This window comes from Brachionichthys hirsutus, chromosome 12 (genome assembly GCF_040956055.1).
Source record: "Brachionichthys hirsutus isolate HB-005 chromosome 12, CSIRO-AGI_Bhir_v1, whole genome shotgun sequence".
NCBI classification, from domain to species: Eukaryota; Metazoa; Chordata; class Actinopteri; order Lophiiformes; family Brachionichthyidae; genus Brachionichthys; species Brachionichthys hirsutus.
Genome location: NC_090908.1, coordinates 645,840 through 659,771, shown reverse-complemented (window position 1 = coordinate 659,771; position 13,932 = coordinate 645,840). Strand labels below are relative to the sequence as shown.

At 53.7% G+C, this 13,932-nt stretch overlaps 2 protein-coding genes across 2 annotated transcripts; both read right to left on the bottom strand.

Annotated features, from left to right (window-relative positions):
* Positions 1-626: 626 nt before the first annotated feature.
* dync1i2a (dynein, cytoplasmic 1, intermediate chain 2a) lies at positions 627-12,033 on the bottom strand. Its single transcript, XM_068746445.1, is given in 13 exon segments — positions 627-680; positions 936-1,049; positions 1,132-1,151; positions 1,154-1,277; positions 3,385-3,510; positions 4,406-4,505; positions 4,585-4,747; positions 4,835-4,921; positions 8,117-8,232; positions 9,453-9,540; positions 10,377-10,491; positions 10,884-11,001; positions 11,990-12,033. Coding segments are annotated over 12 exon segments (1,215 nt in total). The 5' UTR covers positions 10,992-11,001; positions 11,990-12,033.
* Positions 12,034-12,150: 117 nt separating this feature from the next.
* Positions 12,151-13,716, bottom strand: cybrd1 (cytochrome b reductase 1). The gene is made up of 4 exons (XM_068746639.1): positions 13,530-13,716; positions 13,228-13,436; positions 12,964-13,118; positions 12,151-12,878 (listed from the first exon to the last, which is right to left on the bottom strand). The coding sequence occupies exons 1-4, from the start codon at positions 13,714-13,716 to the stop codon at positions 12,626-12,628; spliced, it is 804 nt and encodes a 267-aa protein (XP_068602740.1). The 3' UTR covers positions 12,151-12,625.
* Between the last annotated feature and the right edge of the window lie 216 nt (positions 13,717-13,932).

Sequence of the window (13,932 nt, the reverse complement as noted above, 5' to 3'; positions counted from 1 at the left end):
CACCAACTCCATGCTGTCCTGTGTAGCACAGCGGGACAGCAGAACTAAGACACGCCTCCTGTGCGTTACCTGGGGCCGAGAGAGCACGGACAGAACTAAGACACGCCTCCTGTGCGTTACCTGGGGCTGAGAGAGCATGTCCAGAACTAAGACACGCCTCCTGTGCGTTACCTGGGGCTGAGAGAGCATGTCCAGAACTAAGACACGCCTCCTGTGCGTTACCTGGGGCTGAGAGAGCATGTCCAGAACTAAGACACGCCTCCTGTGCGTTACCTGGGGCTGAGAGAGCATGTCCAGAACTAAGACACGCCTCCTTTGTGTTACCTGGGGCTGAGAGAGCATGTCCAGAACTAAGACACGCCTCCTGTGTGTTACCTGGGGCTGAGAGAGCATGTCCAGAACTAAGACACGCCTCCTGTGCGTTACCTGGGGCTGAGAGAGCATGTCCAGAACTAAGACACGCCTCCTGTGCGTTACCTGGGGCTGAGAGAGCATGTCCAGAACTAAGACACGCCTCCTGTGCGTTACCTGGGGCTGAGAGAGCATGTCCAGAACTAAGACACGCCTCCTTTGTGTTACCTGGGGCTGAGAGAGCATGTCCAGAACTAAGACACGCCTCCTGTGTGTTACCTGGGCTGAGAGAGCATGTCCAGAACTAAGACACGCCTCCTGTGTGTTACCTGGGGCTGAGAGAGCATGTCCAGAACTAAGACACGCCTCCTTTGTGTTACCTGGGGCTGAGAGAGCATGTCCAGAACTAAGACACGCCTCCTGTGTGTTACCTGGGGCTGAGAGAGCATGTCCAGAACTAAGACACGCCTCCTGTGTGTTACCTGGGGCTGAGAGAGCATGTCCAGAACTAAGACACGCCTCCTGTGCGTTACCTGGGGCTGAGAGAGCATGTCCAGAACTAAGACACGCCTCCTGTGCGTTACCTGGGGCTGAGAGAGCATGTCCAGACTCCAGGAGCACATCTTCCCATCGGTGGAGATGCTGATCAGGTTGTTGGCATTCTGGGTTCCGACCACATTCACACAGTAAACCGGGTGCTGTGAAAGAAAGGGGGGGGGGGCTGATCAGCGCCACCTGGAGGCTAAAGGCCCAGCACGCTGGCTCCGTCTTCAGGCGTACCGTATGGGCCGAGGCTGACAGGGGGTCCTCTGCACCGGGGTCCTCTTGCTGCTCCTGTTGTCCCACAGAACAATCTGCCCCGAGTACGTGCCCCCCACCACCACGTTAGGGTGGAACCTGGCGAAGGCGGCCGACAGGACAGCAGACTGGCAGAGAGCAAAAAACACGCCGTCAACGAGACACACCTGAACACGCCGTCAACAAGACGCACCTGAACACGGCGTCCACGAGACGCACCTGAACACGCCGTCCACGAGACGCACCTGAACACGCCGTCCACGAGACGCACCTGAACACGCCGTCAACGAGACGCACCTGAACACGCCGTCAACGAGACGCACCTGAACACGCCGTCAACGAGACGCACCTGAACACGCCGTCAACGAGACGCACCTGAACACGCCGTCAACGAGACGCACCTGAACACGCCGTCCACGAGACGCACCTGAACACGCCGTCCACGAGACGCACCTGAACACGCCGTCAACGAGACGCACCTGAACACGGCGTCCACTAGACGCACCTGAACACGCCGTCAACAAGACGCACCTGAACACGCCGTCAACGAGACGCACCTGAACACGCCGTCAACGAGACGCACCTGAACACGCCGTCAACGAGACGCACCTGAACACGCCGTCAACGAGACGCACCTGAACACGCCGTCCACGAGACGCACCTGAACACGCCGTCAACAAGACGCACCTGAACACGCCGTCAACGAGACGCACCTGAACACGCCGTCAACGAGACGCACCTGAACACGCCGTCAACGAGACGCACCTGAACACGCCGTCAACGAGACGCACCTGAACACGCCGTCCACGAGACGCACCTGAACACGCCGTCAACGAGACGCACCTGAACACGCCGTCAACGAGACGCACCTGAACACGCCGTCAACGAGACGCACCTGAACACGCCGTCCACGAGACGCACCTGAACACGCCGTCAACGAGACGCACCTGAACACGCCGTCCACGAGACGCACCTGAACACGCCGTCCACGAGACGCACCTGAACACGCCGTCAACGAGACGCACCTGAACACGGCGTCCACTAGACGCACCTGAACACGCCGTCAACAAGACGCACCTGAACACGCCGTCAACGAGACGCACCTGAACACGCCGTCAACGAGACGCACCTGAACACGCCGTCAACGAGACGCACCTGAACACGCCGTCAACGAGACGCACCTGAACACGCCGTCCACGAGACGCACCTGAACACGCCGTCAACAAGACGCACCTGAACACGCCGTCAACGAGACGCACCTGAACACGCCGTCAACGAGACGCACCTGAACACGCCGTCAACGAGACGCACCTGAACACGCCGTCAACGAGACGCACCTGAACACGCCGTCCACGAGACGCACCTGAACACGCCGTCAACGAGACGCACCTGAACACGCCGTCCACGAGACGCACCTGAACACGCCGTCAACGAGACGCACCTGAACACGGCGTCCACGAGACGCACCTGAACACGCCGTCAACAAGACGCACCTGAACACGCCGTCCACGAGACGCACCTGAACACGCCGTCAACGAGACGCACCTGAACACGGCGTCCACGAGATGCACCTGAACACGCCGTCAACAAGACGCACCTGAACACGCCGTCCACGAGACGCACCTGAACACGCCGTTCATGCTGCTCGAGAGACCATTCCGTGGTCTCTCGTTAAGAAGCACGACGGAGTGAATTCTTCCGAGCCGACTTGTAATAATAATACTTCATTAATACTTTATTAATCTGTCCCCTGGAGGGCAATTTGGTTTACAGCATGCGCCCGGGCAATGTGGGTGAAGTGCCTTGCCTAAGGACACAACGACAGTGTAAACATGCGCCTGAGCCGGGGATCGAACCCCCAACCTCTCGATCATAGGACGACCCTCTCGACCACTGGAGGCCCGTAGAATCCGTTCACTCCTTCATTTGGGTCTGAGCAGCATCCGCTCTGGAACATGTGGTTCTACTCAGCAGCCCCGGGGCAGGCGTTCTAACAAGGCCTGGCCCGGTGGGGGGGGGGGCTGCGTCCCTGAACACAGGGCCCTTGTTCAGACGCATCTGATAACCAGCCCTGCTGACACACCCATCTGCTCCCGTGCTACACATCTGTGGACAGATGTGGTGGCGTGGGACGCCTGTACAGCTCACACTACGGCAGGAGGGTGAGGGCTGTGAGGATGCAGATGCTCCTCTCTGGTCCCAGAGGGAGGCTGGGGGGGGGGCTGCGGTGCGTACCTGGCAGTGGAAGACGTACTCCGGAGTCGTCTTCCTGTACTTCATGTTCCACACCAAGGCCACGCCGTCCGGCTCGTGAGGAGCGTCCTCGTTGTTGTTGTACGAGGCAACCAGGAGTTCAGGAAACTGATGACAGGAAGAGCAAAAATCAGCCCAGATGAATGTGAGGGGGGGCAGACCTGCCCCCCAGGCCCTGCTCCACGAAGCGTACGACTCCTCTAAGAACTTTGCTAAAATAAAATACATGTTTTATTTCCTGTCCTAAATGTGATCAAAAGCTGCAGAGCTCTGAAACACAGCAGCTCACTGGGAACCCAAAGGTTTATTCAACCGCACAGACCGGGCAGAGCCCCCCCCCCCCCAAACACTACCCAGATGCAGAGGAGCCATTAACCTCAGCCGCCTGATGCCTGGTGGCAGAGGCAGAGGCAGCGTTGTTCACCTGGGTGGGAGTCGGTGTCCAATCACTGTCAGGGACTCACATGAAACGAGTCATTACAGCCCCAAACCGGGGGACACTGTGGGACAGGGACACTGGGACAGGGACGCTGTGGGACAGGGACGCTGTGGGACAGGGACGCTGTGGGACAGGGACTCTGTGGGACAGGGACGCTGTGGGACAGGGACGCTGTGGGACAGGGACTCTGTGGGACAGGGACTCTGTGGGACAGGGACTCTGTGGGACAGGGACTCTGTGGGACAGGGACTCTGTGGGACAGGGACTCTGTGGGACAGGGACGCTGTGGGACAGGGACGCTGTGGGACAGGGACGCTGTGGGACAGGGACGCTGTGGGACAGGGACGCTGTGGGACAGAGACGCTGTGGGACAGAGACGCTGTGGGACAGGGACGCTGTGGGACAGGGACGCTGTGGACAGGGAAACTGGGACAGGGACGCTGTGGGACAGAACTTACTGTTCCTGAGGGACTGAAAGTAAAGCCGTATTCAGAAAGCTTTTTTATGTTATATTATATTTATTAACTTCTAACTGGAGGCTTGGAGCGAGCAGCGTTCCAGCACCTGAGGGGACCAGTCCAGGCAGGTGACGACTCGATGCTTGGACCAGCGCTCATCCACAAACTGCCTGTTGAGGAAAAGTTTGGCTCCGGCCTGGATGTCCCTGGGGAAGGACAATCACCCCCCGATCAATACGAACACGTGACGAGTCGTCATGGAAACAGTAGCGGTGCAATCGTTACCCCTCCTTCTCCTCCAGGTCACGGCCACTGTAGTCGAAGAAGAGGTCCACGTGCTCCGACAGCGCCCGCTCAATAATACGAGCGCTGTGGTCCAAGAAGGTCGAGAAGTCCTCCGAGTGCAGGATCTGGAGCTTCTCGTCTTCGGTCAGCTCGCGGGGGGGGGGCTGGGAAGGAGGGCACAGACACAGTGAGGGGCCGTGCTCTAAGCGCTGCTCATTGTGCATCAGCGCCGGCGCCGGTAGCGCTGTACCTTCCTCCTCCTCTTCCTCCTCGGGTTTCTCTGACTGAACTTCACCTGCTGGTTGAGGCGCAGCCGGTTCTTCCTCCTCTTCTTCCTCTGTTGATCAAAAAGCCACGAGGTAAACAGCTCGGTCACGCGGAAGCAGGAAATGCACGAGGACTCAGCAGCACTTCTGCTCCGGCCCTCCTCCTCAGACGCTTCCGTGGAAACGACCTCCGCCTTGCGTTCGCTCGGCTCCTCAAAAAGGACCTGGGACGTTTGTCCTCCACGTTAAAGGGCCACGGCGCAGCGGGAGTCTCGTTGTCCCTCGCCATTCAACAGGACGTGTAGCCGCTTCCTCCGGGTGCCCCCCCCAGCTGCCCCGGGCCCGCCCCATCGGTCTGGCCAGATGACAGCGCGGTGCAGAAGCAGGTGGCGATGCTGGGATTGTCTTGTGCTCTTCAGAGGTGGCACGGAGATGGCACAGAGTTTTTCCGCCTGGCTGCCCCGAGACAAGCTCCTCGCAGAACAGGAAGCCGAAGCAATTACCGTCCCAGCAGGAGGTCCGGCACCTCCTATTCAGCCTCAGTGAATGTACGACAGCGCTCAGGCCAGAGCAGCTGGCGAGCGGCACGCCGCTCTGCCTCATCCAAACACGCGTCCTGAGACGCCACCCAGCCCACGCAGGACAAAACGCGTTCCACAGGAAATACTCGCCTGCTTCCTGCTTCCTGCGTCTCCATGAGCCGTGGAGACGCACGCAGGACTTCCTTCCTACTGAGATCATCTCGATGATAACGCCAGAAGGCGCTTTATCCCGTCCCAGGCGGCGGTTTGGGGAAGCCGGTTATTTACCGAAGGGGCCGACGACGAGACATTTCAACGTCGGACCAGCCGACAGGACGAGGTTAAAGTCTTTCCCTTCAAGGGCCTCAATCAGGCTGAAAGGAAAACAGTAATCACCGTCTTTCAGCCGGTCCCAGCCGGTCCCAGCCCCCCCCCACCCCCCCGAGGCCGCAGCAATCAACTTGCCAGGCCTTAGGAGCGGGTCGACAATCTGAAAATAAAGGGTGTAATGCACCTGCCAGCCCAAACGGCCATTTGGAGAAAAGCTAGTGATCCTCGTGACCCCGCCGGGGGGGGGGGGGTTGCATTTAACAGAATTCACCCGGACCAGCCGTGTCCCATACGTAGCCCCAATTACGCCGTGTTCACCACTTAAGAAATAAAAGCTTTTGTTTTGGGGGAGACAGGAACGGGGGGGGGGGGCAGTGTATTAATGCAAGCATCGTATACCACCAGCGATGCTGCAGGTGTCTGCAGGGTCGACCAATCACAGAACAGCTGAATACAGACGTCCGGCACCGACTGCACGGAAACTCAGAACGCTGATATGAGCTCGGACTCGGGTCGACCCGACAACCCGGTCCAGGATCAGGGGTCAGGGGTCGGGGAACGGGAGTCTATCGCTGTCCAACGATCGCAGGCAGGAACCCACAGCCAGCACGCTCTACCTGTACCAGAAAGGTGCAGCTATTCAAAAACAAGCAGCCAATCAGCAGCTTACTGGACAAAGCCTTCGTGAGCTGATCGGTTTTAATCACAGTTACGCTAGCGATGAAACCCACTCCGCTCCGGCTGCTGGATCAAAGAGCTGCACTGATTAGCTGCTGGAGGGCGGAGCGGCACAATAGATATTTAACGGTACTAATCACCAAGAGGATAAAAGCTGACCACAATTACGAGCGGCGCTTCACACGAGAAGGCCGTTCAGAGCTTTAGCGACCTGCCTCTGAGATCAGTGATTAAAACGATCAATTAAATATGAGATTTACTGAACTGCTCTGCAGATCATTATTCCTGATGAGCCTTTTAAAAAGCGGCCCCCCACCAGCCCCCCCACCCCAAACAACATCTTACTTCATGATTACGGCCTCTTGTTGAGGAATGCGAGCTGATGCTACGTTAAAACCGAAGCTAGCATCCACGCTGCTGCGTGGTCACAAAGAGGAACCCGACCGGCTCGCCTGGTGAGGCAGAACACCGTCCTCCAGCCCACAGGTGTGTGCAGGGGTTTAACTGGGTCAGCAGGTCAGGTGATGCTAAAACCCTCCAATGGGAGACGGCGTGCGGACGCCGCCCACCCGCCCCGGAATGGAAGCCGCAGCCGTTCCCGCTAACGCCACCGCCCGCTGACCTTGAGACGAGGGTGCCGCGCCGCTGCCTCCCTTTGACAACATGATAAATCGCTCAATCAGAGAACGGGCCAGACGCCACCCAGCACATCAGAAAATGTGGCGAGGGGAGGAGCTGGGGGTGCCAGGAGCGATGGCGTGAACAATGTCACCGGGTTTGTTCTGTTCTGTTCGATGAAGGGAGGAGACGGGGAGCGAGGAGTTGATGAAATGATTACATAGTGGCAGAGAGGAAAGGGGGAGGGGCTCGTGTTGAACAGCTGGCAGAAGCCATTAGTGTTTAAAGATAAAGGGCAACCAGAGGAAGAGGATGCTCTTCATCCTTCACTCCCTCACAGCCGTCCACAAACTCACACAATGTCATCTTCCTGTGGCTGCGTGTCCCACACCTCGCCCGCCGTGTCCCACGCCTCGCCCGCCGTGTCCCACGCCTCGCCCGCCGTGTCCCACACCTCGCCCGCCGTGTCCCACGCCTCGCCCGCCGTGTCCCACGCCTCGCCCGCCGTGTCCCACGCCTCGCCCGCCGTGTCCCACGCCTCGCCGTGTCCCGCGCCTCGCCCACCGTGTCCCACACCTCGCCCGCCGTGTCCCGCGCCTCGCCCGCCGTGTCCCGCGCCTCGCCGTGTCCCACACCTCGCCCGCCGTGTCCCTCGCCCGCCGTGTCCCACGCGTCACCTGACGGCCAGTGCACTGTTAAAGGCCTAGCCAGGCTCCCGCTAATGCAAAGCGGCAGAAGGAAGCTGCTAACAGTGGAAGCGCTCGTTCTGATTACAGAACAGAACATAGAATCTGCTCCATTATTTAAATTACAGACCAAGCATGTGTTCAGCATGTGCACGTTAGGGGCTCATACATCCTCCATGGCCAACCACATGAAAGCAGCAATTACAGTCACGTCGACATGCTGCAGGGGGGGCAGCACAGTCCTCTGGGTTCACATCCTCCCCACCAACCCCCCCCCCCCCCCCTCAGGAATAATCCTCCAGGCACAGAGCCTAAACATAATCAAACTGCATTTTACGGGACCACAACTTTTGTTATCTTCATGCCTCCGCACAGTTTGTCATTCCCTCCAGGTCAGTTTGCACACTATGGGGGGGGGGGGGGGGGGCATCACCTTCTCTCTGCTGGGTCAGGCTGGGCGTCTGCGTCTCTTTGGTGTAGGACACAGCTGCATGTGGAGGGAAGTTCACCTGCGTGACCTTTGCCATTCCCAGTTTTGGAATTTGACGCCTAGAAGCACAGAAAAACGTGGAATTTGACATCGCAAAGAGAAGAACAGCAAAAAGCTCAGCTAAAAGTCACGTCACTAATTCTTCTGCTTGTATGATTAGTATCTCATGCTAATCAAAGTTCAGAAAATGAAGAATAAAATGGTTAATTCTTCAGGTTAGTTTACCAACAGCTGGGAATTCTTCAAAGGGCGATGTCTGACCGTTCCTGCGTGCACAACTTGATCGTTGGAAATACCCGAGTCATGAATTTGAAAGACGACGCAGTCATGCCATAGATTGAGAGAAGGGAAAATGACCAGGAAAGGAGAGAAGAGAGTGTCCAGTACCCCAGCTCAGATTCAGAGTGAAGTTGGAGAGTGGACGGGTCAGAGTCCCAGTGCAGAGTCCTGCTTAGTGTCCCAGGCGGCATTAATGAGGAGAGGAGAGAGCGTTAGCGTCACGGCACGCAGCATGCCGCTTGGCTTTATTAAAACACACTTTCACATCGCTCCTTTGGGGGTATGTTCTGGTCAAATTAAGCTCGACTTTGATTGCATCTGGTTTACGTGTATGAATGCACAGACCCTCAGCAGTGTGGTGGCAGGAGGTGCAAAGTGCAGCCTGTTGGGGGACATAGCCTGAGCGAAAGAGGGCGAGAACCCTCGGGGAGAGAGCATGACCTCCGTGTGTTTAGGAAATGAGTCGACAGGTAAGGGGAACAGGTCCCCGGGTCTGAGGGGACACCGGGGGTGCTTACATCGACCCAGGGAAGGGACTCTAATTAGGGGTCAAGATGTCCCCCAGGCATCACGCCGCCCTCAGTCGGGATAAACTCGTCATCGTTCACTCTATCGGTACGAGGATTTATCAGGAAGATTCTTCTCAATCCTTTAAGCACATTCACCGTCTGCTCATTAAGATGAACTTTATGCAAAGCTTACAAAGTAAGACCAAATGTAAAACGCCTCGGAACTCATTTAATTTACAACAACCAGAGTTTAAGTGGCTTCAGAGGCTGACAAGGAAATCAGTCCTGCTGGGATGAGCAAGTGGGACAAGAAGACATTGTTAGTGGACACATGCAGCAGAGACGTTTGCTTTAGGTGGACAAAGAACCATTAGTCCTTCCGCATTAAGAACGTTGACATCGTCCAGAGCCTTGTAATGTGCCATCCATGAAATAAGAGAAAACATTTGTTAGTCCCACTTTAATTGAAGTGTGTGTGTGCGTGTGTGTACCTGGGTCCCACAGCTCCATCAGAATCTTGACTTCCTGTCTCACTCGGTGTGCCAGCAGATTTGGTAGTTGGGGAGATGGGAGGAGGGACTGTCCAGTCAGACGGACAATAAAGATTTGTTAAAATGTGAAGAACAAGCGTCACTCACAGCTGAAGACAAATGAATCCGGCACAGCAGCAGCTTCGTTGTTTCCTTGTGCATGAAGGCTTGACCTTCTTAGCAAAGTCAGAAATAGAAGCGTCTACAAATAAACCCAAGAAGCTTTGATCAATCCCACTGGTCACGTCTTTGTTAAATAAATGTTTAATCAAAGCAGTAAAACAGACAGACAGTAACGATGACGTTTTTCATTGGTCTGCGTCCCAGAGGCGCAGCAATCATTTCTGACGGATCTCTGCTGCCACCTGTTGGTGACGTTTAAAAAGCAGGAAGTGTTTGTTTATACTTTGGCAACAATAACCCATGTTCAAAGAGCTTACTTCTTTATAACATGCTTCTTTTATTTGTATTAAGCCTTTCCAACAGAAAGTCTTAAAAACTGCATCATGTCAAAACGCCCTTTCCACTTTTTAGGTAGCTTCCTCATGTTGAGGCTTTATTTTCATTGTTTTGTCGCGACATTCCTGACAAACAGATTCCGAGAGAAAGACGAACTGATTTAAAATGATAGCTCTTAGTGCCAACCCTACTTCAGCCTGGTCTTCACCACATTACCATCGGCTCGATTTGCTTTAAGGAATATAAAGTAACACACTATTCACCCAGTATGAATGTTACATAAAAGAGGATAGATAAAACAAGACCTGTTAAAGACATGTTGGCCCTGTGGACCATGACTTTTATCATTAAGATTATAGACTTGAACAGTGTTGCTCAAAGCAGCTCCATATGTACAAACCACCAAAAGGTTCGTATAAAACATACCGACAGAAACCTCTGAGGTTATGCCCATGCTCTGCAGAATAGCCTCGGCCTCGCGTCTCCTTTTCTCCAGGTCAGAATCATCCTGCTGAAGTGCTGCATCTTTCAATAGCTCAGCCTGGAGACAAGCAATCAGCCATTGATGTAATCTGTAATCCTTAACGGCCGTATCAAGCGTGGCATGATGATCCGCAGTAACACATTGGGCACGGACACCGATCTATGCAAAATAAACAGTTTTGGTCATGACTTTGTTTCCAAAATTCCAAACCAAATTGCAAGTCGAATAGTTTTTTGCAGCACGAAACAACTTGAATGTTTCTATCCACATCATCGTGGTCATCAAAGAGGGGCTATTGTAGTATAAAAAGAAAAAGGATGAAGTGGATTTCAATGTATTCTTTCAGCATCTAAGAGAGTGAGTTTAAATTTGATTTTAAAATACTTTGAAACACTAAAACTGAACCATTACTCAATTACAAAATACTAATATATACGCGGGAAAAGTACCTCTTTTTTCTTGCGCTCCTCTTCCTTCCTTTTCTTCTCCTCTCTGATCTGTGCCAAACGCTGCTTCTTCCTTTCAAGCTCTGCTTTCAGCTCACTTTTATCAGACATGACGTCACAGCTGTGTGCAAACAACATTGTTATCTTTGTGTTTCATTGAAAACACTTTGAGACTGACACAACACAACCAGGCTGACCAGTCGCTGACAGGCAACAAGCAGAGCCCCACCCGGCAGCTCGTATTTGTGCATCATCGCGTTACGTCTCGGCTATTTGTGCAGAAATATTCGGCTGCTAACGCGCCATCTCACCGCTGGCCATGTTTGTGCTGTCATAAAATGTTACTTTAGTAATCATGAAGTAGTTCCGCACAGTAGCATGCAGTCGGCCGTGCCGGTGCTAACAAGGCCTTGTTACAGCTAGCTAAAGATAGCAGAGAGATCATTTATGTCCATGTAGCCACTAAACGCTTAGAAGTAACACAGAGTTAAATGCATCTTCCATATTGATGTTGTAGAAGTAGCAGTAGCTTTGTTGGTTAGCAGACAGCTACAAGTCGGAGCTTTAGCAGTAGCTTGTTGGTTAGCAGACAGCTAGAACTAGTCGGAGCTTTAGCGGTAGCTTGTTGGTTAGCAGACAGCTACAGCAAGTCGGAGCTTTAGCAGTAGCTTTGTTGGTTAGCAGACAGCTAGAACTAGTCGGAGCTTTAGCGGTAGCTTTGTTGGTTAGCAGACAGCTAGAACTAGTCGGAGCTTTAGCGGTAGCTTTGTTGGTTAGCAGACAGCTAGAACTAGTCGGAGCTTTAGCGGTAGCTTGTTGGTTAGCAGACAGCTAGAACTAGTCGGAGCTTTAGCGGTAGCTTTGTTGGTTAGCAGACAGCTAGAACTAGTCGGAGCTTTAGCGGTAGCTTTGTTGGTTAGCAGACAGCTAGAACTAGTCGGAGCTTTAGCGGTAGCTTTGTTGGTTAGCAGACTGTCACCGGAGCCTGGTGTCGTCATGCGCCCTACTCTCACCGCACAATGAATCAATCAATAGCAACTAACACAAAATATGTTGTTTTTACCGCAGATGCGATGCTACAGCTGGAGCGACGCTAACGTTGAGATTACCTGAGACCAGATTCTTGGTTTAACAGCAGGCAAGCCAAAACAAACAGGCTGCCAATGAAACTACGGGAGCTGCGATGGGCCAAAAACGGCATTTAGCGTTGACGTGGCTGAGCCGCGGCCAATTTCAGTGTTGAACTTAATCGAAACTCATCAGATGGCGTTAATAATGAAACTTTAATTCTTGTGTTTGGTTATATTGTTAACGAATGTTGTTTTAGTAGGTAACAGAGAAAAGCATCAGGAACAGTCGCACTGTGGCAGCAGCAACAATAAAACATGTACTCCTATTTATCGACTGTTCTGTGGTTAGTATACGATAAGCTTATAAACACAAAGGGACCGTAAAACAACAGTTTGAGGAGCAAACATGTATTTAACACATTCCAAAAATTGAGAATAGAAAAATCCTAAAATATAAATTGTTATAAAGTAGTTCACTATTCTTATAATGGTAAATGTTACAGGTAAAAACTATTTCAGATGTAGCCAAAATAAAATACAAGTAGTAAAAGAGAAAGAAAGATCTGCAAAAATAGAGTTGTTTCTTTGGATAGACTAGAATAGACGATACATAAACATTACACTTCTGCTCGTTCCACATGGAGAATATTATCAGCTCACAATCAGCTTTTCTCCTTATTCACGCTTGTCGAGGTCCCCGAAGGCCACGGGACTTTGCTCAGGTAGCTGAGACGGGACTGTCTCTCTGCTGGGGTTGTCTTGGCCTCCCTCATTGGTATGCAAGGAATGCAGGTTCTGGTCACTGGGCCGCTTCCAAGATGATCGAGTTGCGATCCAAAGGATAAGCGCTCCAAAGAGCACCAGGAGAAGCCCGAGGACGTTTACGAAAGTTGCCTCTGGGGGCGAGTCCTTGTATTTGGGGTTGTTCCTTTGTGAATAAGTAGAATAACTAAAGTTAAACACTCTGTAATAATAACATATCACAAATTAACTTTGAATGTTTTTATACTTACAGGCCAAAAATGAGTTTCTCAGTTATACCCATGAGTGCCACAGCTACAACGCCGGTAAAGAGTCCGAGGCCAGTGTAGACGTGGACGGGCATGAACGGTGCTCTCCAGGAGGCCGGTAAAACCGGCAGCAGGTACAAGCCAAGTCCAACCACGAGCTGCTCGAAGGACACAAACACACGCCTTGTTGCTGTACTAATACACGCTACCGTCAGTGCCTTTAGGAGAAAGCCGTTTTAGAACTACCGGTTAGGGTTATCCGTTTACCTGTAGACTGAACAGCACCACTGCCATCAAGCCCAGCCAGCTGTGCAGGCTGTACATGTTGGGGATTCGAGCGTAATGATGGAAGTCAAATGCGGCCGCCAAAGACACGACCACCAGGACGAAGGCGAGCAGGTGCAGGCCTGCGTGGGCGAGCTTCATCGCCTGTTTGCTGCGGCTCCAGGTCCAGGGCAGGCGGTACACGATGATGGCTGCAAGAGGACAGGCCCGTTCAGTGCGTCTTCATCCAACGCGCCGTGGCCAGGCACGCGCGCGTGCGTCACCGCCTCCCGACGGAGACTCACCGATCCCCTGCAGCACGATGAACCCGCTGAGCATGAGAAGCGGGTGCCAGTTGAACTGGGCCGGGCTCCCGTCCCAGGCGAGCCCCTCTCTGTAGTGGAGGACCCACCTCAGCACGAAGACCACCGCGGCGGCCCCGGCGGCGGCGGCCGCGCACAGCGCCACCACAAAGTGCTTGAAATGCTCCATCAGCAGCAGCAGCAGGCGGAAAGGCTGCGCGGCTGGTTTCTGGCTGCTGCGGCGTGACGTCACCAGAGCAGCTCAGGCTCGTGTCGGGACGTCTTGAAGTTTGGAACTTTGGAACGGTTCTACCAGATGTTTGGTTTTCCTCCGGCTGAGCTTCAAGTTGAGCCACTACGTCACAGCCACGTCACAGCCGACGTTATCGCGAGAAAACATTTTAGT